The sequence below is a fragment of the Marmota monax genome, unplaced genomic scaffold (genome assembly GCF_021218885.2).
Source record: "Marmota monax isolate L192 unplaced genomic scaffold, Marmota_monax_Labrador192_F-V1.1 WCK01_AAM20220418_F8-fsc00020, whole genome shotgun sequence".
Taxonomy (NCBI): domain Eukaryota; kingdom Metazoa; phylum Chordata; class Mammalia; order Rodentia; family Sciuridae; genus Marmota; species Marmota monax.
Window position 1 is genome coordinate 15083078 of NW_026692912.1, and position 24198 is coordinate 15107275.

The following is a 24198-nucleotide window of genomic DNA, read 5'->3' on the forward strand; positions in this document are numbered from 1 at the left end:
TGTCCGCTGCTCCTAGTCAGGTGCTTCTGCCCAACATTGTCATATAAACAAGAGGGTTTGGCCAGGCAATAGCTCAGGAAAGGTGGTAATTAAGAGAAACCCCAACAACGACCCCCCACCCCCACCCCACACCTGTGGCACATACATCCTGATCTTCAGCAAAGGTGTGACCACACAGCTATGGAATGGGGCTCTCCAGCCTGTGTGTCAGAGCATATATGTGACCTTCTCCTGCCATTGGCATTTGTTCTGCCAGTTGGGCAGTTTCTTCAGGGGCTGTGGGAAAGCCTTCATAGGAACCTCTCAGTCTCCCCCTCCCTGCCTCACCCCTGCAGGGTGGGGGTCCTGCCTTCTTGAGAGCTTTTGCTGGGCTCTGGCTGCTGCTTCCTGTTCAGGCCTGCAGGCATCACTTTGCCCTTTTCCCCTGTTCTCCACCCTGTCTGCCACTCCCTCCTCTATAATCTGTGTTTGAGTTTTCTCCTAAATGATCACCTATACTGTACTGGAGGTTTGTCTAGGAAACTTTCATTGGGTCCCTGCTGTATGCCAGAGCCAGAGAGGTGACTGAAGCCCGGGGCAGCTGGAGAGACCCAGCCAGCCAGCAGGGGGTACAGACTTAGTGGCTGAGAAGGAAAGGGAGGCAGAGAGGGCTGGGGTGGCCTTTGGAGTGACTGCCCTTCTCAGTGTCCCTGACTCAGGCTGGTTTCCCAGGGTGGTAGGTGTTCACTAGCCTGAGTGAGACTGGGCAGAAGTAAAAAAGCACTTGGCATTCAGGAGCTCAGGGATCTCAGGAGGGATAGTAGCCAATACTTCAAATTCCTTGTTGTTGCCCTCTCATTGACTTACCTTCACTTTTAAGTCTTCTTTTAATGTAAAGATAATTAAAATCACAGCATAGAGTACCAAGTTCCAGTCTGTATAAAGCAAAACGTGAAACAACTTCCACACCATGCCGCCATAGCATCTCCCACCACAGCATCTCCCACCACCCGGAACCGCTGTGGACTGTTGGTTGGGACCTTTCTTTGGGCTTCTGAAAAAAAAAACCTATCCATGTGCTTGGACCACATTGCCTAGGCCACCCTCCCTCCTGGGCCTGGAAAGAGGGAGGGAAGGTGCCGAGGTGGGGGATATAGTTGTACACCCACCTTCCCAGCACTCCTGCCCTTTAGCTCTATAGCTGTGTAGGTGTGGGGTGCATGAGGCTCTCCAGGAAGTCAAGTTCGTGCTGGGGGAGGGAAGAGGGAATGGTTTCTACTAGTAGCTTCCTATAAACCTGGAGTTGTCCCAGTCAGCCACAGAGGGAGGGAGGAGCAGGCAGGCCGCCTGTTTTGGTTTCTAGTGCAGACAGGACTGTCTCAGGGGACCTTTGTGATTGGGTTATTTCTGGTTTTGCTCACCTGTACTCAGCCCTGGGGGACAGGAATCAGCTGTGGCCTCTGTCTGCTCTGGAGAAGCTTCCAGCCTGGGTGGGAGAGGTGCCTGCCACCCTGGTGAGACTGGCTTCTGCCTGGGGCTCACTGGGTTCCTTCCTGTGCTCAGAAGGCAAGCTGTGTCAGGCTGTGGAGCCTGGCCCTATGGGAGTATTTCGGGGGCTGGGAGGCAGCCTCTGGGAAGAGGGTCATAAGCCAAGGTTCACCAAAGCTTTCCCAGCCCTGGCTTTACCCTATGGGGCTGGCAGCCCCTCCCTCAGCAGGAGGGAAACTGCTTGGGAAAGAACTCAGAAGCCTGTGAGGGTCAGACACTCCATGCTGTTTGTTCCCTGGCCCTGAATGAATTAAGACCCAGCTGGTGGAGGATCAGGCCCTGGATGGCAGAAGGATGACCTGTCTCCTGATAGCTCCATCTGGGTGGAGGGCTGGCCCAGGGCACTGTGACCCTGCCTGGGCACTGATCCTGCCTGTCACTGCTGGAAGTGACCTTGGGCCACATGCTTTGTCATCTGTAAAATGGGTAAAGAACATGGTGTGCTCCCAGGGCTCTTTCCAGGGCCTGCTCACAAGTCTTAGCTTGTGGACTAGGGGAGCTAGGCCCGGGCCAGGGTGATGAGGATATGGATAGCAACAGGGACAATAAGAAGGAAGGTTAATGGAGGTTTGCGTTGTGCCAGGCACTGCTCATGTGCCCCGCCTACACTGCCTCATCACCACTATCCTCTCCCACCTGGCTCCTGCACTGGTTTTTTCCTCTTCTACTCTTGGTCCCCTTCCAATCCATTCTCCTCCCAGGGCTCCAACAGTCTTTAAAAATTAAGCCCCCCTCCCGGGGGAGGGTGTTCACCAATTCCAGCTCTATTCCAGTTGCCATCCTGGGGACCCTGTGTGGGCAGCTGTTGCCTCCCTGTGTCCACTTCCCACACTTATTCCTTTCTCCTGCCCCTCCAGTGTTCCATCCTCATCTTTGTCCTTGTAGTTTCCTCTTCCAGGAATATTCTGCCGAAATGTCTCTGGGACTTGCTTGTTCACTTTACTCCTGTGTTAATCCCCACCTCCCTGCCAGACAGCTTCCTTCCTACCTCAAGCCTGGATGGAACACTGAGTTCACTTAATCTTTTTTTTTTAAATTGTGGTACTGGGGTTGAACCCAGGAGTGTTCTTCCCCTCTATCACTGAGCTAAATCCCCAGCCCCCCACCTTTATTTTGTGGGGGTGGATATTAGGGATTGAGCCCAGAGTCACTTGACCACTGAGCCACATCCCTAGACCCTTCTTATATTTTTTTTTAGAGACAGGGTCTTGCTGAGTTGCTTAGGGCCTCACTCAGTTCCTGAGGCTGGCTTTGAACTCACAATCTTCCTGCTTCAGCCTCCATTGCTACTGGGATTCCAGGTGTACATGACCATGCCCAGCATCCCCACCCCTTTCTAGTTTTATTTTGAAACAGGATCTCACCAGATTGCCCAGGCTGGCCTTGAACTTGCAGTCCTCTTGCTATGCTCCACCAGGCTCAGCTAGAGTCCACCTGATCTTATTACACATGCATCTGTGTACTTCTCCCATGCTTGGGGAGCCTCTTTAGAGTAGGACTTGTGTGTTCTGCTCCCTCATGTGTCTTTAGTACCTAGAATAGGGCTGGACACAAGGTTGGTGAATGAATATAGTTCATTACTTCTTACTCCATGAGATGGGCACATTGCTATATACATTTTACAGATGAAGAAACTGATCTCTGAGGTGAATAGACTAGCCCAAAGTCACACAGCTGCAATGGGACAGTAGGATTTAAGCCTGGTTTCTGGGCTACAGCCCTGTCTTAGCCATCAGAAGCTGTTCCCCCTCCCCAGCTGGTCAACCTCCTGGAAGGATAGGAATGTGAGGGGGACAGAGAGGTTTGTGGGGTTTCACCTTGGACAGAGGTGAAGGGTGGGGCCAAGGAGGAAGTGAGAATAGAAACTTTGAGGGTCTAGGTGAACTGGGACAGGTTAGGGACTTCAGGCAGGGTCAGAACTGGAATCTTCTGCAAAATGGTTCCTGAGAGCACCCCTGGGTACCAGCCACTCCCAGAGACCAGCTGTGTCGCCTGCCTCCAGGTTCCTAGAGCTGGCTCTGGTTCCTGGCACCATTTCTCTTTCCCAGAGGAGCTCAGGCCTGGTGCTGCTTCCCAGGGTGGAGGAACACATGGTGAGTGAGCGCGAGTGTGTCCAGCCTTGCTGTTGGCCTTGTGGTCACGTCTTCTTAATCAGCCTATTTCTGGGAGCAATGACTTCATCTCCTGTGATTCTCGACCCAGCCATTGTCAAGCATTCATGGAAAGATTGGGCCTGGCACAGTCCATATTCCCTTAATGAGCTGAGTTGGCTGAGCCAGTTGATGGCCTTAGCCTGACCTGGCTCTGGGACTTACTGTCAGGTCTACCCCTCCTCTTCTAGCAGGCACCCTTAGATATGGCCTTATTGACCCTGTGAGTCTGGTGCAGCAAGTGCAGCCAGTGTTTGCTGCATGTCTGCTGTGTACACTCTTCTGGGGGCAGTGGACAGTCACTCAGTCTGTGCCCTCAAGAGCTGTTGCTGGCTGGAGAGACGTGGGTTCATAGACCCCACATTAGAAGGTCTGTGAGTAGACAAAGAAGGAAGAGGGTTTAAGGAAAGTTCCTGTGAGTTTGTGGCTGGGCCATGGAGTGAGGTGAAGAAGCTCGTGGAAGGTTTCTGGGGGAGAGGAGGGATGGCTGGGCAGTGGACAGGTGCTCCTGTGTCACTGGCAGCAGTGATTGTTGGCCTGGGGAGTGGCACACAGAGTGTAGGGTAGTGGAAGGAGGAGGGAAGGGGCTTGATTCTGAAAGTAGTCATGAAGGGCTTGAAGAGGAGATGGGCTAGGGCAGGTAGTGGTTTAGAAGCAGCTCCTTAGCTATGTGCGAAGCTACTTTGGGAGACTGTCTGCAAGGAGGAGGAGGAAGCTTGTAATTGAGGGCCCAGCCCTGGGTTCTCCTTATCTTTGAGGGGAAGGGCCACTTCTTCCTGACCCCTCTCTTGTATTGCACTTTTAGGGATGGATGCCAGTGCTAGTTGAGCCCAGACAGTTGCCAGGAGCTCTGTTCTCCATACCTGAAATACTGGTGGTCTTGGGGATAGGAGGTGGTGAAGATTTAGGGTGAACTAAAAATATTTTGCCAGACTGGGTTTGGTGGTACCAGCCTATAATCCCAGCTCCTCAGGAGACTAAGGTAGGAGGATCACAAGTTCAAGGCCAGCCTCGGCAACTTAGACTGTCTCAAAAAAAAAAAAAAAAAAAAAAGGAGGATTTGGGAAGCTGTAGGAGGCCAGGGTGGCTCAGTCCCAAGAAGGTACATCCCCTTCTCGAGGTTTATTTAGAATTTTGCCTGGAATTAGAGAGATGGCAGAGATACAGTGCCATGGTGGGGGGCAATCATTACCCCCACCTCGTTCCTGTTGGGGGATTGCCTGGGCCTCAGCTGGAACAGAGCTGCTCACAGGGGTGTTGATTCCTGCATTGAATCCCAGCTGCACTGTGTCCCAGTGTCGGCCTTGGGCAGGTCGCCTACCCAGTCTGACTTTCAGTTTCCATCCCTATAAAATGGCTACAATAAATGCATCCACTGCCTAGCATATTTGTGAGGATGTCTTTTTAAAAGGGGTACTTGATAGAATGCCTGTGCTTAGGGTGTTCTCTGTGGATGGCTGTGGTGAAGGGGTGGGAGCAAGGGTGCTGGTATTTGGAGAAGCAAAGACTGGGTTCTAGTCTCCTCCACTTAACTACCCTGGGTGAGTCACTCATTTCCGAGAGCCTCAAAGTGGGGGCTGAGGCAGGGTGAGAGAAGGAATGAAGGTTCTGAGCCTGTAGGGAGCAGGCGAGGACGTGTGCGTTAGCATTTCTGTTTCCTTTTCCTTCACAGTAAAGAATCCGCTGCCTGCCTGCCTCTTGGGCAGCCCTCCAATAAAGAAATGCTTTGAAAGACCCTTCTCAAGCTAGGGGTGCCTGGGCTCTCCACTTTCTGCACTCCCCCTTGTCCCTGAGCCCTACTGTCTTTTCCTGCATTTTTTCCCCCTACTCAGCTGTTCAGCATTGTCTATTTTGGTAAGAAAACAGTTGAGTTCAGCAAACGTTTCTTGAGCATTTTCTGCCTGCCTGGGTCTCTGCTGGATGCAAGGATCCAGTGACTGTGAAGGGACTGATCCAGCCATCAACATGGAGGAAGGTTATTGACCCCCTCCCCCTATCCCCAGCCCCTCCACTGGGGATTGAACCTAGGGGCTCTCTATACTGAGTTACATCCCCACCCCTTTTTTATTGTTTGACACAGGGTCTTATAAGTTGCCCAGGCTTGCCTCAAATTTTAATCCTCCTGCCTCAGCCACCTGAGTCACTGGGATAACAGATGGTGTGCATCACCAGGCCTGGCTGTTGAATTGTTTTAAAATATTTGAAAACAAAAGCAGAGTCCTGAGGTGTGAGGCCCTGGCTTCTAGGGCCCCTCCCTGCCCCTTCCTGATGTGGGACCTTGGGCAGAGTATAGGCCTCCCCGAACCTCAGCTTCTTTCACTCCAAACCCAGGTCAGTCTCTGATGCTTTTCAGTTTGCACAGGCCCTGTGTTCAGGTTTGGATTGATTTCCATTGTGCCCATGTCAGGTTAGACCAGAAGAGCTGACTTTGGAAGACTGTCCCAAGTGTAAATCCAGTTCTGAAGCTTAATAGTTTTTTGGCTTTGGAAATGACTTCCTAAAGTCTCTTTGAGACTGGGTTTTCTCAGATATAGCGTGGGCATTGTGATGTGCCTGCCACTGCTGGCCATATTAATGCTGTTAAGATCCTCTTCTCAAATGCAGGGCCTGTTATGTGCCAGGAACACCCCCCCTGCCCCCACTCTTCCCTGCCCACAGAGCTCCTTGAATCAGAGGGGAGCTGCTTGGTGGAGGTTTCCTGCACTAGCTACCTGGAGAGTGGTTGGTGGCAGTAACTGGCAGCCCCAGACCAAAGGAGCTGGCCAAAGGAGCCCAGAACCTCCTCAAACAACTCCAGACAGGGTGGGCAGCCGCTGAAATGATTTAAAATATCTTTGACTCAAATGTGTCCCAGTGTAGAATTCTGTCCTGCTTTATGAAGAAAATGCTTGCTATTGAAATTAATAATGTAAACAAGATTTGGGGAGGCCAGCAGTGAGGGGAAGGGGTTATTTCAACATACTTCAAAGAACAGCCTTCTCTAGCATCTGAGCTGCACTATTTGCATACGTAATGATTATGCTAATTATAGGTGGCCTGTCTGTTAACAAGTTTGCCTGGTTGTGCTACTTTATTGTAATCATCCTCTCAGAATTCTCTGGCATGCTTTTCACTGAAGATAATAACAACAATAATAATAATGCCTTTCAGGTTTTGATCCCTTGCTATGTGCCAGGCATCCCACCAGGCACTTGGCAGTTGTCATTTCATTTAAAAAATCCTCAAAACAGCTCTGTGTCCCAGAGATTCTTATCTCCTGTGTTTCAGAGCATGAAACTCAAGTACAGAGAGGTTAGGTAACCTCTTGTGCTCACACAGCCAAGAGCCCACCAGGAAGTGTCAATTCATAGGCTCTTTCTGCTCTGCACACTGCTTCTCTGGGAACACTTGACACATGTTTTCATCTTTTGTCTCTAAGCTTGCTTCTCATTTGGTCCTCTCAGAGGAGGAAGATAAGACCCTAGGAGGGAGTTAGGGATTTGTCCGGAGGGGAGCCCAAGCTCCCTAATTTCTAGAGCAAAATGGGCTGGGCATATCCCTTCCTTCCTGTAGTTAGGATGGGCGTGGTGGCAGTCCAGCTGTATATTCTCCCCTAAGGTCTTGGAGAAGGCTACCTTGAGGGAGGGAGAGGCGACCTCTCCTACACAGGGATGGGCCTGGCTTCTCCGCTAAAGAATAACATAGGTGGTAAACAGGACGCTAACGTATAGTAAATTAATTTGCATATGCTGTCATTAAATCTGAGGTTGCCCACCTTGTCTTGTGTATAGCCCACAGACAGGTTTCATTTGGTTTGATGAGGTAGAAAGTTTTTGTTGTTTGTTTTAAATTGGTTTCTGACACTTAAACATCCCTAAAGCATTCACTTTAAACATTTGCCTAAAGATGTGAATTTCAGGATTCTCTTGAGAAAACAAATTCAGCAGCCTAGGGGCTGTATTCCTGTAGGCTCTGCAGTTCACCCCAGACTCCTCTCCTCCCTGGAGCACCTTTGAAGCTCAGCTCCTGCCCATGCCCCTGGGCTGTGGTGTTGGGGGGTTGTAGTATCCCATTCTACAGATAAGGAGCCTAGGGCCTAGAGGGGACTGACTGGGCCACTCTGTAAAGCTGCTGGTGAGATCAGGACTTAAACCTCCATCCTCAGCATCCTGTGTGGGTTTCACCCCTCCTCACTGCCTTCTAACCACACGGTGAGGTGGGGTGAGACCCACCTCTGGTCACCAAGGAAAGAAAGTAACCTTTCATAGGCCTCATGACTCAAAAATAACTAACAGTGAGCTTGGGTAACAGTTCCTGTTTCCCCCTTTCCCTTTCTACCCCTCCCCAGGCTGGAGGGGACATGGGAAACCTATTCATTTAAACTCAATTATTTTCTTGAAGACAGAACGGAACTGAATTGGGTCAACGGCTATATTTGCTGTGCTCAGCTGTTTCTCCTGTAACACTACCACCCACCGGGTCTTTTGCTGGGCTCTGTGCTTCCAAGCTTACCAATTATAACTCCATATTGGTGGTTACTTTTAGCAAGCCTGACTCAGGAAAAGAGGAGTAGTGAGTGAAACCTGTTACCCTCCCCTGTTCTCCCCACCGGCTCCAGGAGATGGCCTCTGTGTTAGAGTCATTGGGCTCTGGAATCATGTGGTCACTAACTCCAGGACCCAGGCTTCAGATTTCAGGCATTTAATATCCAACACCAGTCTCTGAAGGGTAGATACTTCCAGCAGCAATTTCTGCAGACGAGGAAACTAAAGCTCAGAGGTAAGGTGGAGATGCAGACCCTGGAGTCAGACACACCAGAGCCCTACTAGCTGTGTGACTTGGAGCAAAGAACTCAACAGCTCTGGCAGGACCCATGTCACATCTGTCAGTGAGGCATAGCTTGAGACCCCTCACGGGACTGGGCTGCCCTGCTATAAACAGTATGCAGGTTGCCAGTGCCAGCCCAGGGCTAACCCTCTGGCAGCAAGAAGTGTATTGTGTGCTAGGCAAGAGCTTGGTGGAGGATAGACATATGTGGTCGCAGATGAAGGATGTGCAACACCCATCCCTCCATGAGATCTTTCCCAGTTCCCTGAGACCAAACTGGAAGTATTGTTCCCACAGTTGTCATAGGCCTCCTATTGGGCCAGACCCTGCACTGGACATGGAACCAACCGGTCTTCTGGGCCCACAACTGGTGGTATGCAGTGTTTCTTGGCTCTAACGTTGGTGTGCCTTCCTCTCTCCGCTAAACTACTCACTTGGTAAGAGCAGAGACCACGCATCTGGTGTGCCTGTTTGGATCCTTGTATCTCTCCCATTTTAACCATGAGGCCTTGGTCTGGATGTTTGCCCTTGGTGGGCCTGTTTTCTCATCTGCAGAGTGGGGGTCATGATCCCCTCTTTTGACACAAGTCATGGCAAAGAAGTCAGTAGTATCCATCTTGGCCACACTGGGCAAGATGCCTGTGTGGAATAGACTCGGGAAACACAGGGAGGAAACCATATCCACAGGCCATCTCTCCACCTTCCTGAAGTAAGACTGTCTAAGGGGTTGGAGATTGGGGAGTCCAGGAAAGGGTTGTAAATACCAACCCCTTATTGCAGAATTGCTATCTGGCTGTATGCAGCAGCAGGGACTGAGTGGTGGCCTATCCACGCCACCCGCCCCCCGCCAATCTCCTCCATCTTCTTGCCGCAGAGGTCTGGGCCTTCCCCCAGGAATGGACTGCTCTGCCCTCATTGTTCTCTCCGATTGTTCAGTGGTGGGACAACGACATTTTGGGTGTTGTCCAGCACTTGGCTCTGCTACAACCAAGGAAGAGTCCATGTTTCATTGCTTGTTTAAGTAAATTTGTTGTGTATTTTTCAGAGAAGGTGGCACATGGGTGGGAATTAACTCCCCTGAATGGTTTGAAGGAAACATTACATGTTGGGAGCCAACAAGTGTCAGTGTTGCTTGGGGAAAAGGCCTCGGCCTTCTCTGCCGCTGAAGTCATTACCACAAGACACTGGCTGGGGACCTGGCCGATGGCAGGTGCAGCTAGGCTGGTAGTGGGTACAGGTGGTCAGAGGGTGGAGGCTGGCTGGCTTTGCAGTGGGTGGGGGGTCAGAGCAGGTGGAAAGAAGGAAAGTTGGGGGCTATAGGTTAATGATGTACCTTAATCACCCACACAGCTCTCAACAAGGGGAGCAGGCAGCTCGAGCTCTGGAATGGTGAGCAGCACTGTCCTCTTGGACCAGAAAAGCAGCCTGGAGTCAGATCATTGGGGTTCCTGGTTCACAGCTCCCCCATCAGTAAATAGCTCTGTGTGACCTTGGGCAGCTTTCCCACCCTGTCTGTGTGTCAGCTGCAGTTTTAGTCAGATGCAGTATGGATAACCAAGCTTATGGCTCTGGGAGGATTAAAGGAGATAATGTATGTAAAATACTTCACACTGGGCCTGGCAGAGCAGGTGCTAGGACATGTTTGTTGTTTGTGATGATAAAGCCAAACACACTTGGATGTGCTCACATAAATTCACAGCTGGGGGTGCAGTGAAACTACTTCCCATTGTTGGCCCTCAGTCTAATACCAAGCTTATTTCCTTCAGTTAAGTGTGGCAGGGGTCACTTCAGAAGCCCTGTTTTTGAATAGCAGACCTTGGGCCGACTCCTTTGCAAGGTCCCTCTCCAGTCTTAACCCTGCTTTGCTCTGCAGCCTCTGGAAAGAAGAGAGTCAATGTCACAAGGAAGGTCTCCCCTTCCTGGGGTGGGAGCTCATCTCCCCCCCCAACCCCCCGGGACGTATAAGGATCACCTGGAAGTGTCCTTTGACAATTTGGGGGCTTATTATTTTGTTACCCCTGGAAAGGGAAGCCCATGGTGGGAAGTTCTAGAGTCCCCCAGAGGGCCTTGTCCAATTGATAAGGACATCTTCAGATCTGAAAGAAGCTAAGACTTAGCTTCTCTTGTAGGAGGAGACCGCTGTGCAGGGTATGTGCTTCTCTCGTGCCTCAGGCCCTGAGGAACTATAGATGAGTAGACCCCAAGAAGGACTCTAAAGAGCAGGCAGCAGTACCCAGGCCGGGAGCTTGGGAAGGAAGACGGAGAGACTGGGCACATCCCTGTGCCTGAGGACATTGGGGAAGGGTTCCTCTAGATGGGAGTGGTTGAACTGGGCCTTCAAAGGTGAATGAAAATTAGAAATAGAGGTAGGAGGTGAGCCCAGAGGAAGTAAGGTAGGTAAGGCCATGAGAAAGCACAGCGGGTGCCTGGGGAAGGGTAGGACAGAAAGAAGGCCTGTGGTTGGCTGGCAGTGGAACAAAGGTGGAGTGTGCTGCGGTATGCAGGACTTACTGCTCAGGGAAGCCCACGGCTCTGGGCCTGTTTGTGGATAGCCAGGGTCATGGCAGGTGCTATACATAGGAGTGACTGGACAGGACAATCTCTGAGATTCCCCCATTGTGGGTAGCCAAGGATGATAACTATGTATCTCATACTAGCTTGTGAGAGGTTGTGCAGACCTCCATCTGGGGCCAGGAGGGAATGGAAGAAGTAACTCACTCAAGGTCAGACAGCTGGTGTGTGTGAAATCGCACTTTGGGATAGCTGTCTTCAGACTGCTGTTTCTTGTTAGCTTGTGACCCCCTCCAGTGACAGCGGTCATGCAGGGCAACAGGTACTGTCATAGGGTCCTGTTCTGTTATAACAAGATATTAGAACTATGTGGGTCAACTTCCTACCTGGAGGAAACGTAGGAAGGCTTCCAGGAGGAAGGAGTGTTTGAATTGGGAAGGGAGATAAGAGGGACAGGCCTAGGTACAAACAGTTGTCTGGAGTGAGGCACATCTACTTTCACATGTAGTTGGGTCACTTGTACAAGTGACTTAGCGTCTCTGGACTTCACTTCATGTGTAAGGTGGCCACAGAGTCTGACATGCCTGTTTGTTGCCATGATCATGGAATCAATTAGAGAAGCCTGACTTGAAGCCTGAACCCTGGAGGAAGCTTGTTACAAAGGTCCTGCTTCCTCCTTTCCTGTGTCTCTATTGCTCTGGAGCCAAGGGGGCTTCTCTAGCCCCTCTCAGTGACTACATCCTCACCTCTCTCCTGATAGGAAATGCTATTAGAACACTGGGCAAGCTGAGACGAAAGCTGGGAGGTCAGCCTTGCCTCAAAAGGCAGGCAGCCACTGTGATTGCACCTCTGCCCATGTGGCCAGCAGGTCCTAAGGGGAGCAGGGATGGGGATGGAGGTGCCCTCTGGGCTTTGGAGAATGGGAAGATGCAGATGTGAACAGATGGGATGGTGTTGGGCCACTTGGGATCAGGATCACTGATGAGCTGGGAGCCTGGGGTCCAGCTGGGGATGGAATAAATCTGGGACCTTCCAGGTTGGGGTTTGCTGCTGGGGCCACACTGTAAGACCTCTTCATCAGCCCCTCCCCAGCTAGGATCCTGCTTCTCTGCACACAGTAGGTGCTTGACATAGTCTGGTGCCTCGTGAGAGCTCAGCAATGGTGAGCTAGGACCTGTGATAGCTCAATGGCTAGAAAAGGCCAGGTGGGGGCCCTCCTCCCACAGCCAGATGTTTCCATCAAAGGCCCAGATTCCGTAAGCTCCTGGCATCATCTGCCATGAGCAGCACTCTAGCAGAAGCCTCCAGTCCCTGGCCTCAGTTAGAGTCGTTGTGTTCCATCCCGCTCCATGGTGGCTGTATGAGAAGGAGGTTTGATCCTGTAGGTGGTAGAGACTCAGTAAATGCAAACCTAGAGCTTTGACTTCTCTAGTGGGATGGGAAAGAGTGACCCTGTGGGAAAATATCTCCTTGGCTGGGTGCGCCCTTCCCAGAGGAATGTGTTGCTGTGAGAGCTGTGCATGGTGGGATTGAGGGTGAATCTCCAGAATGGCCAGTGGGTGGGATGACATTTGGTCCTAGGTGTCTGTCTGCCCCTAGGCATGTAGGCACATTCCTGAGCTTGTGCAGCTCATCAGGTTACCTCCTCCCTCTGTGCCCATAACCATCACCTTCTGCCCTGCTGTCCCAGCCATAAGCTTTCGGCAGAAGAGAAAACAGCCCTGGAAAGGAACTTGAATCTAGGACTGCTGCCATGACCCATTGTGCTGCTTCCAGCTAGGGGACCTTTGTCAGGAGTTCTGGTCCTTTTTTATCCTTCTATCCCCTTTGTCCTTCTGTCCTGGTGACCATGATAAGCCTGTCTGGATCACATTTTGTGTTGCTTTTAAAAACGTTTGAATGGAAATGCCCGGGAGGAAGGGTCTTTGCACTGGTGAGTCTTCTGGCTGAGCTGGTTTGAGCCTGACCCTTCAGGAGTGGGGCTTTGTCTCCTTCATGAACCAGAGTACTTGCTGGAGCCCTGCAGCCGGCTGTTAGGGCTCAGGCTGGCTTGGAGGTAGGGACCCAAGACCACCCCCGCCCCCAACCCCCCATGCCCCGCCCCATTCTTGGCTCAATGTTCTTCCCACTCAGTGTGCTCTGGAGGGCAGTGGCTGGTTGCTGGCAGAAAGCAGAAAGCGGTTGCAGCTGGTGGCAGCTGGAGGCTGAATGTCACCCATTGCCTGGCCTGGAAAGGGAAGGGCTGCTGGGGCTGCTAGGGTTGGGGCGGGGCTATTTGCTTCCGGCCTGGAGAGAGTTGGGGCGTGGCACCGCTCCATGGAAGTCTGGAATGCTCTGTGAGCTGCTGGGCAGGGGCCCAGGGGGACGAGCCTACTACCTTGGCTCACCCCCAAACTTGTTCTAACACAGTTCAGACCAACTAGGAAGATCCTGTTCATTCTTCCCCTACTTCTGCCGACTTTGTACTAGGCCTTGGTTCAAAGTGTGCTGGGCCTCGCGGGGGTGAGCCAGTAAGGTTCTCCTGATGGGGAAAAGAGGAGAAACAAACAAAATGACCTCACATCAGTGCTATGTAGAAAATGTGAAGAAGAATGATAATGGGGGTGAGAGTGGGAGTTGCCCGTTAGTAAGGGGGGTACTCCCAGCACTGGACTTTGATTTTAGACCAGAATGAGAAGAAAGCAGCTTTGCTTCCAGCCAGCTGAGGAAATGGCTTGTACAAAAGACCAAAACGTGACTCCAGGGGGCAGGATCTGACACTGGGTGGAGCCAGCCCTCTGGGGTGGTGCCTGGAAGGGACCTCTGGGCTCAGCTCCCTTAGCTTCCTGGTGGAGCTCTGTGCTAGGCCTGCTCCCTGCTCAAGGTCTTGGAAAGATCTGCCTGTGGCTAGAAGCAATTATTTGCTTTGGAGAGTCCTTCTGTACTTCTTTGACGTGGAGGTTGTGCCTTGTGGTTACCTGTATGGAAGACTGTAATTTTCCACTTGTTCTCTGGAGAACCGGAAATCTGTAGATGTTGTCACCACTGTTTTTTTAAAGTCATTTTTGAAATTTTAGCGTGGAGGACACAGATTTGGCTGTGATTTGTGGTAAGAAGCCTTCCTGGGCTCACTTCTTAGATGAGTGCCCTGGCTGCAAGGCCCCATATTCTGGCGGTGAGAGCTACCTGGGCCTGCACAGCCCTCAGGAATGGGCCTCTGTGGTCCTGGACTCCTCAGTGACAACCTTGGCAAGATCCTGAGCTGGGCTGGAGGGACTGTTCTGTGGAGATCCAGCCATCCTCGGAAGTCTGATCTGGCTCCCAGACCTCGGGTGCTCAGACCCAGGTCAGTGGAGAAGTCTACATTACCTCCACCCAGGTCTGTACATGGCTCTCCAGGAAGGAGGGAGGGGGCTCAGGAAATGACCTCCCTGGTGGCAGGTCCCCAGGTCTTTGATGAGGGTGGTTTGGGGCCGAAGGGTGAGGGTCTATTTCTGTTCCTTGGTGGAGGCTTGGCTCTAGGACCCGATGCCAACCTGCTGGACTGGTGTGTGCCTTGCTATGGTTAACGCCTGAGGCATGCAGATTTCACCCCACCCTGCAGATCCCCTGGAGCCTGGGGAGGAAGAGAGAAAGTGGGGGTGGGGTTATTAGACTCACTCTTCTGTCCCCCCCCCCCCCCAGCCAAGCCCTGCCCTGGGTAGGGGAAGCTGCTATCTTTGGGATTGGGGAGAAGCCCTAGAGTGCAGCAGAGTAGGCCAAAGCAGGTAAGGCTGTGGGGCACCTGCAAGATGGGCATCTGTTGGCCTGGCTCCTGATGTCTGCCGAGGGAACTGGCAGGTTGGGAAGGGGGTCCTTGAGGAGAGCCTTGATTCCCCAGACTGCTCAGCCAGGAAGGACCCTCAGTCCAGGCGCCTTGAGGCTGGTGCTCCCAGTACACAGGAGGACAAAGGTGGATGGAGGTAAAGTTGCTGACACTGGGGTGCCCTGCAGAGCTCCCAGCCACTGCCTCTCCCAGACAGATTTAATAATCCAAGTCTGTCTCTCATGGTTAGTATTGCAGGGAGAGAAGCTTTACTCCTAAAACTTTTATTGATCCAGACACTAATAAAAAGTAAAGTGTTTTTGGAGTAGGGTTTTTTCCTTGTCTCCTGCTAGAGCAAAGAACATGGTAGCCCTAAAACACAGATTTGTTTTTCTCTTTTTCTAGGGGGTGGAGGGTGGGGGTGTGAGTTGGCCTTGTTCAGACCTCACCTCTTCAGGAAGCCCTTCCTAAGTGCTCAGGCCTGCATCACCCATCTCTTCTCCAGTAGTTACAGGAAAATCTTGTGCATCTGTCTGTCCTCCAAAAGGACTTGGGGCTGCTAGATGGGGACATGGCAGAAGCCTTCCTTCTTACCTGGGGCCCTAGGATAACAAGAGGTGTCTGTCCTGAAGCAGTGAAGAGCTGACTCTTGATTTCTTGTGTCTTTCTGGTTTTGTTTCCTTTGCTGTCTGGTCCTTGGGCATATTCATTTCATAAGCACTCACTGAGCTTTCACCACGGGAGACCCTCTCTTAGGATACAAATTTTAACAGACCCAGCCCTTGGCCACATAGAGCTTACCTGGTGGTGGGAGAGAACAAGTGGAGAAACAAAATATTTCCAGAATGAGTGAGCTTCTCCTATGGAAACGTAAGGTGGAGACTTCTGTCTGCTTTGTTTAGCACCTGTAGCCGAAGTGCCCAACATGGTGCCTGGCACATAGTTTGCACTTTGCACTTGCTGACTTCATGAGCAAGGTGCTATGAAGGAAATCAGGCAGGTGTTTCACTGGGGAGGAGTGGGGGGCGGGGCAGGACCCATTGTGGAGGAAGCAGTCAGGGAGTTCCAAAAGATGCCAGAAGGCGGCTGATCAGGAGAGCAGGGTAGAGCACCTAGCCCAGGGAGCATTAAGTACCTGGTCCTGAGGCAGGGAAGCAGAGACTTCACGGGCTTGTTGCTGATGAGGTCAGAGGGTGGGCAGGCCACTTCTACCTGTGGGGGGTTCAGGGTTATTTGGAGCTGTCAGGAGTAATTGAAGTGTTTTTAGCTGAAAGAGTAAAATAATGTACTTTGCATTTCTAAAGGGTCCCTTTGACTACCTGACAGAGAGTAAAAGGAGGAAGCCTAAGGTCAGGGAAGGCTGGCAGGCTCAGTGTGTACCAGGGGTGAGGAGATTCAGAGAGTGGCAGAAGGATGTGCTGATGGATTGGATTGTGAATGCGGGGAAGGGGAGGATGCTTGTCTGGAGACTCCTGGCTTCCCTCTGAGACAGGCTCCAGGTGGGACATTTCAGGCACCCAAAAGATGTCAGGCCAGCGTTTAGATAGGAGTCTGCAGCTCAGAGAGAAGGACTAGAGATGTAAATATGAGTCGTGAGCACACTGGAGATATTTAAAGCTCCAGGAGTGGATGACATCACCAGAGGAATGTGTTTTGCTGAGAAGAGTGTCTCCAAAATGAGAGCACTGAGGATCCCCAACACCTGGGGAAAAGGAGGGAAGGGAGCGGTGGCCTGTGAGGAGGGAGGAGTCCAGAATGCAACAGTCTGGGTTTCAGGGAGGAGCAGCCAGCTATCTCTTAAGTTGGCTTTGGCACCATAAAGGCCTTTGGTGACCTGGCGAGAACCATTGGGGTCCGAACACACAGGTGTGTTGAAAAGAAAAAGGCAGTGAGGAGGAGGCAACCGGGTGGAACCAGGGAGCGGCGCTGGCTGCAGGCTGGGCTGCGGCTCATCCCATGGACCTGCACCACAATTCTTGCAGAATCCCCAGAGTTACTGGTTCAGGAGGACCACATAGGCCCCAGAATGGTGTTTAACAGCTCTCAGTCGCTACTGCCTCGTGCTCTGGAGGACTGGCTATCTGCCCTGTGTATGTCTCACTTTTTCTGACTTCTGCTTAGTTTGCTGACCCTATCTAGCCTCTATCATATCCTTTCCTTGTTCCAATCTCTTACAGGGTCCAAGGCCCCTAGACCAGAATGCCTGGAGCTGGGGTTACTCCAAGCATCTTTCTTAGAGCAGAGGTAGACTTCTTTACAATAGTGGCCGATTTCTCGAAAACTTGTGTTTGGCTTTGAGAGAAGTTTGAAGTCTTTATAGAATATTTTGGTGGGCAGGACTTTTACCTTACCCATGGCTTTGCTGGTTTGGGGGAGAGTATGGAAAGTATCTTGATTTGCAGCACAAGGTTGGGGATAACCTAAGGTCTGATGGAACCCTAGTGGGTTCTTGATACCTGTCGAATGAGTGACATTCAGATATTTGAGTCTTTAGGGTTCCTATTTGCTTTGCCAAATGCATTTTCTGCATCTGGCTAACGAGTGTTTTTCCATGTGTTATTAGGGGCTAGTGTAGTACTTCATTTTATACCCGAGGAAACTGAGCCTCTGGAGAGTGAAAGGACTCGCCTGCCCAGTGGTCCACACTTGCTAAATAACACAACCAGAACGGCACAACACCACTATACCAGGCCTCCGTGTTAACCCCATGGATGAGCTGGCAATGGTGGGGTTTAAGGCACCTGGACAACGTGTGGTCTGCTGGGGTTAAAGGGCATTCCTTCTGCCCCTATCCTGTTTCCTCTGATGCTCGACACCCTTTGCCCACATCCACACCAGATAATTCAGGGTTCAAGAAGATGAAATGGGAGCCTTGAACTTTGTCAAACCTCCAGGTGCTCCTGCAAAGGGAGCCCCAGCTTTGGAGCTCCCTGATTGTGTAGCAGTGTTTGTGGCTTGGCTGATACTGTACTCCCTGTGGGCAGAGTGAGCTGCACTGGCCCTTTACCCTTGAACAGGAGTGGGCAGGGGACGGGACAGGATGACACGTATGCCTGTAGTGCCGAGGGGCCCAGGGAACCTCCATTTCTGTGGACAGGCTCTGTCTGAGCCTTGGGTTCAGAAGGACAGTTTCTTGCACCTGCCTTGGTTCCCCTCACCTGCCACCTGACCACACAGTCTACTGGGGAGGGCCTGGGGGTAAAGTACCTCTTTTCTTCCTCTTCCCTGCTCCTAACTCCCTCCTCCTTTTCTGCCTCCTCCTTTCCGTGGCGTTTGTGTCTCCTTTTATGTTGTGTCAGAATTCATGATTCCCAGTCTTCTCATTCAGAAGATGCAGGAAGTGACAGAATGGACCTCACAGGGTTTGGGGCTCAGCCTGAAAGCCCAGAAGTTGGACACCTGCGACAAGTGATTCCTCATTCTCACTACTGCCTTTTCCTCCTAAGAGGGAAAGATGATGGAGGATGTGGACCAGGTGGGCATGGGGTGGAGGTAGGGAGAGCTAAGTCTCTTTGTGGGGAGCAGGAAGGAGGAAGAGGCTGCCTTTGGCCGACCTCCTGTGAGTTGTGTCCCAGTTCTTCTGTGGAATCCTAGCGCTTTTTTATCTGGAGGATGGGGGCACTGGCACTGCCTGTCATGGGTCTTGAGGATACATTACCACCAAGTGCCGAGCACTGTGCCAGCCCATAGTGAGCATTCAAAATGGCTGCCATGCTTGCTTTTATTCTTGAGCATTAGTCATGTTCTTTTTGTTTGGGGGTTGAGATGTTCAGGTGAAACTTGACTTTTTTTCTTTTTTGGCTGGGGATCAAACCCAGGGCTTTGCTTGTGGCAGGCAGGTGCTATACCAGTGAGCCACACCTCCAACGCTGAACTTTGGTTTTTAACTCTTACTCATTTGCCTGAAGTCTGCCTTGGAAGCCCAGACCTCTAATCTGATCACAACTTTTTGGGGTGGTTTTTGTTTTTGCTTTGGTTTTGGTTTTGGTTTTTTAATTTGTTTTGTTGTGGTGGTGGCAGCGGTATTGGTGTTGTTTTGTGGATTTTTGTTTGTTTGTTTTTTGCTTTTCTGCTTCCTGTAAGGAAAAAAGGGAGCTATACCTTTAATTTCCCAGCAGGCCAAGTGGGACACTGGCCCTTTAAAAGCACATTACAGAGAGTTGGAACATGGCCTTTGTTTAACTAGCTATGATTAGTCCCAGTGGACAGGGCTGGAGAAGTATGTCTAGGACCAGAGCAGGGTTGGACTGGCTGGGGCTCCTGGGGAACAGTGGGCTGCTGGGTAACTGGTCTGACTGCATGGCATCCCCTACCTGGTGAGCCTGGTGGCCACACTGAGGGATGGTGAGTGGCTTCAAGTTGGAATGAAGGAGGGAGTCTGGGAAGGAGTGAGATTGCCAGCCTCACAAGTCCAGGGGGACCTGAATGAAGTGCGCAACCAGTCAGAGAGTGGTAGCCACAGGTCCCCCTCTGGGGAGACTCAAGAGTTCCCCAGCCTGGGATCTCTGCCCCTCTGCCCCGACAGCCACCTTCAGCCTGGAACTTGGAAACGATCAGGATAGGTCTGCCCACATTCCGGGACCAAGAAGAGTGGTTTCCGAGTTTGTTTAAAGTGAGAGAGATCCAGTGTCAGTGCTGTTTTCCATAGGCAGCCACCTCTAGGAGGTTCTGCTGAGAACCTGGAAATGCCAGGAACCGCTGGAAGTTTCTGAGCTGAGGAGCTTGGCTTTTGCTGAGTTCAGCCCTAGGCTGGTCTGTGGGGCTGTGCTGGGACTTGGGGCCATGCTAACTCTGCCCCAGCCCCCATCTAGATTTGTCTCACATTCTCCCTGCTGGTGCTTCCCTGCTCCATCGGGTCCTGGTAGCGGGTGGCAGAAAACTGAGAAGGTTGTGTTGGCCTGGAATGTTTTGGCTCCAGCTTAAATATTTGGAACAGTTGTCAGAAGCCAGGTCACTTTGGTGTGGCTGAATCTTCACTGGGGAAGTGCCCCATTTCTGGAGAAGTCAGAGTGGGGTTTGGCTTATCTCAGCCAAGTCCTGGTGTCTAACAACACCCTCACTCACTACCGTGCTGGGGGCAGATAAGACTGCCCACCAACTAGATGGTTTTCTCATTTTATAGACAGGATCACCAGCAGATAACAAAGGCAAGGTTTGGTGCCATTTTGGTGACCCAAGGATCCTGTAGTTACTTGTATTCATGTACATTTGATCATGAGATTTCTGCAGGTTTGGTGAAGGCCTGAGGCATCGAAAGGTGTTAAGAAAAATTAGGCCCACACTGTGCCTGTGGGCTGTGATGTTGGGCAAACTGCGTGGCCTCTCTAAGCCTCACTTCCTTGTTGGGGGCCAGAGGGAGTTTATCACCTGTGTTGGGGAAACTCATAGAGGCAATGGCCTTTGAGCCAAGCACAGAGAAGGAGGGCTTGGCTGCTGGGAGTGTCTCACCTTGAGCAAAGGCAGGCAGCCCTGCGAGACTGCAGCCCAATGTGCTGAGCAGGGATGGCCCAACTGGCTTTGGGACACACCTTGGAAGCTATGTTTTGTGGCTTGATTGGCTGCAGTCTCTTGGGCCAGGTGGTAAATGACAGATGCACTGACTTACCCTGGAGTCAGCAAGTGTGGAATGTGGGAGACGAGGGGACTCCAGACTGGACACTCTGGCTTTGGGGAAGCCCCTTGAGGGCTCTAAGCCTCAGTTTCCTTAACAGTAGTTAGCTTCACAAGAGTCAGAGGTATGGGATCTGCAAAGTATGGAACCAGTGCCTGCTGCACACACTTCCTAGGATGTGGGATAGTAGGGTGAGAGGTGGGTATGTAGGTACTTAAGTGCCACTGTCCCTTCCCACCCCAGATTTTCTTTGACATAATTTTTCTGAGTTTCCACCTTTGCCAGTGGCCCAGAAGCCTAGGGCTTGCCAGTAGCTGCTCTCTCCTGCTGTTCTACTGCCATTGAATACTCCTGGCTGTCTTCTGTGACAGTCTGAGAAGCTGCTGCTCTGTTGCCCAGTGGGATTCCCCAGCTCAAAACCCTAGGCTCAGAGTTGGAATGCCAGAGGTACTCAGTTAGTATATACTGGGCGGTGGGTTAACTCAGCCCGGGCCCACATGGGGCATTAGCATAGTGAATCTTAAGTAAGCTCTGCAAAAAGACAGCCCAGTTGACAGGTGAGGGAGCTGAGTGCAGGAGGAGGCCCACGGTTCTTTACTCAGTACTCCTCTCCCATCATGTTTTTGCTGCTTCTCTGAGGTCAAGCTACCAATAAGGAGAGGTCCCTATATGGCCACAAACTCCCTCCATTCCAGATAGTGGCTAGAATTGAAGAGGCACCAGCCTGACGAACAATCTTGGGTACCAGTGCCTATTCCCAGATATGTCCCTCCTTAAAGAGGGTCTTTGAAGTGCCTGTTCTTGGGGGTGGGTGATAGAACAGATAAGGTGGGAAGGGGTCAGTTGGCAGACATGCTTCTTAAGACAGGCAGGAAAGATCTGCTGACTATGTGGAGAAAGGCATCTTGGAAATGTCAGTGGGCCAGGGAGAAGCCAGGAGCATCAGAGAAACACTAGGGAGAGAACAGAATGCCCAGGGTAAAGCAGGGTCCCAGCCTAGCCTGGGCAGGACATGAAGCCAGGGCTAATCACAGGGCCATATGTAAAGAAATCACTGTAGATCAGGTGATCTCTGCACTAGTAATGGGGCCACAGGTGGGGGTGTCCTCATTTTATGAATGGAAAAACTGAGATACAGTTATTAATTTGACCAAGATCACAGAATATTGTTTGTGTGGATTTAAAGAAGGAGGCCTCCTCTTGTGTTCAATCAGCATAGTTCCTGGAGCAGGTTGACAAGCGGCTGGTCCTTGGTTGAAGCAGAAGCCTGGTACCCAGGGGTTAGGAAAAAGAAGACCCTCAGATCACCAGTTACCCTAATCTGAACATCCTGCACAGTCCCAGGAGGCTTTGTGGCGTGGCCCCTGAGTCTTGGGCAGAGGAGATGGGGTGGGAGAAGATGGTTGTGCCCCCACATTCTGTAGAGGGGCCAACACAAGCCAAAGGAGACTTCCTGGAGGTGGAAAGCTGAGAGTACTTAGATTAACCAGAAAGGAAGAGGCTTTCTGGAGAATGGGAGTCCCTGGTTTTCAGTTAACTCCTTATTTTGTACATCATCATCACTCTCTCCTGGGTCCTGCATCTCCCAAACCTGAGGCTGCTGTTGGAGGTATTTAGGGTTTCTGGTGGGAGGTGGGCAACCAGTCTGAAACTAGCCCCACCCTCAGTGGTGTAATTCATCAGACCAAGGGGGTGCCTGAGTGTGTTGAGAGGTCAGGGACAGGTTGAACTCACAGGGGAGGGAACACCTCAATCTGGGCCTTGAGACATCTCAAGAGGGTCCAGTTAGACAAGTCGGGGGCAGGACAACAGACAGAGGGTCAGTTCATGTGCAGTTGTCATGGAAGTCCGGCTGTCGAGGTCACTTCAGATGTGGCTGGGGTTGGAACCCTGAGTGTCATGTAAGGAAATTGGCTCCTTTCCTGGGGCTGAGTGTAGGGGGATGGGGCACTGCTTTCCTTAGCTCACTGAGTCAGGGTTTAGAACTGTGGGTGTCCTCCTCCCTGATCTGAGTGACAGGCCAAGCTGGTGGTTTCTCCTGGGGACCTGGGAAGGGCCAAGAGCTGAAAGCAGGAGGGGCAGTTTGCCCTCAGCTCACTTTCGATTAGCTCAAATCTCATCCTATTCAATGAGTGTTCCTTAGATTCTCTTCTCTTAAAATTCAGGGCACCTCGCTGTTCTACTGAGGTTTATGAATGTTTAAAAACTGCTTTGCGGTCCCCAAAGTAATTTGACAAGTCTGACAGCTATTGATTAAAAACTCGAAATTATTCAGGTTGCAGGATGACTTGGGGGATTAGATGGAAAGTTTTTTGTTTCTTCTCTGTCTCAACCCCTCCACCCCAAAGGAAGTAAGATGTGGAAAGGTAAATGTGATCCCAAATTTCTTTTGCAAGACTCCACTCGATCTGCACAGTTATCCTGGAAAGGGTGGGCTGGGGTCTGCTCAGGGTACTGAAGTCTGTCTGCTCTGCTGTTTGGGGACCAGACCAGCACCTCTAACAACCCTGGTCTCTCGCCAGGCCTGTGGCCCAAGTCGTCACCAGGCAGCAGTGAGGCACTCTTGTATTACTACAGGTGGTGGTCATAGTTCTCAAGTAGTCACAGTCCCTTTGGTAAATAGGAAGTTGACATAGGGCTTTTGTGACTCTCAGAAGTAGCTCAGCCTAGAGAGGGGATAGAACTTATTCAGAATCTGTGGGTCCAAGGGAAAGGGGGGGAGTCTGGGGTCACAGGCAGGAACCCAGGGCTCCCTGGAAGGTTCTTCCCCTCCCTTATGGCAAGAGGGCTGGGCCTTTGCTGGGACACTAGGTTGATTGGACGCTCAGCCCCCAGGCCTGGCTCCACATGATAAAGGGACCAGGACTGCCCAAAAGAAGGATGATGATCCCAACTTTCACTCTGGACTGTATGATCTGCTGAGCCACTCCTGCTCGCCAAGCTTCAGTTTCCTCTTCAGCAAAGGAGATGTGTCTGAAAGCGTCCTTTATAGAAACTTTTAATTCACCGGGGGTGAATGTGGCAGGGGTCATCCCTGAGCCAGGTCTCCAAGGGCCTCAGATTGGTTCCTACTTTCCTGTCGTCTGGGACCATGCCACCTTCAAAGTAGGGTTCTTGGGGAAAGTGTGAGTTGATACATGTGTGTAAGATCACCTGTCATGTTGCTGGGGACCCAGTAGGTGCACAGTAGGTGGCTTTTAGGTTCAGCCTGCCACATTGTCCTTCATTTGATCAGTGTCTGTTGGGTACTGTGGTGCCTGGCCTCCAGCTGTGTTGTAGCCTTAGCGATTGATGAGCCACCCTGTTTTGTTGTTTGCAGTGCTGGGGATGGTACCCAGGGTACCTTGTGCATGCTAGGCAAGCACTCTTCCACTGAGCTATATCCCCATCCCTTTTTATCTTAGATCTCAGTAAGTTGCCCAGGCTGCCCTTGAACTTATGATCCTCCTGCCTTAGTCTCCTGAGTAGCTAGAATTATAGACATGTTCTGCCCCTCCTGGCCCCTATCTTCTCTTGGTTGCCAGGGTGTGAGGCCCTCCTCCTTGTCAGTTCAAGATGGAGTATTCCCATTTTACAGGTAGAGGAAGTAGGGAATTGAGTGGTCAGCCCTGTGGTGTGGTGACCCCAGGGATAAGGTAAAGGCAGGGCTCAGTATGTGCATGGGGGCGTCACACTTGCTCCTGGTTGACTCTGTGAAGCCTGCCCCTGCCTTAGAATGAGGGGACCCAGGGCTGAAAGGGACCATGCCTCCATTGCCTGTCATCCTAGGAAGCCTTCCCAGGCTGAGTGACCAGCCTCCCTGCCTTATT

General features: G+C 51.5%; 1 protein-coding gene across 12 annotated transcripts in view; it reads left to right on the plus strand.

Annotated features, from left to right (window-relative positions):
• The window catches only part of Dab2ip (DAB2 interacting protein), a 184974-nt gene that overhangs the window by 127559 nt on the left and 33217 nt on the right, over window positions 1-24198 (plus strand). Inside the window, exon 1 of one of the 12 annotated variants that reach the window (XM_058581685.1) lies at window positions 13727-14319. The exons of 10 other annotated variants lie outside the window; for them this stretch is intronic. In XM_058581685.1, the coding sequence (XP_058437668.1) occupies window positions 14183-14319 (137 nt within the window). In that variant the 5' untranslated portion in view covers window positions 13727-14182. Of the gene's footprint in view, window positions 1-13726; window positions 14353-24198 lie in introns of those variants that run through there. One more of the 12 variants, XM_046451333.2, reaches the window with a different exon arrangement.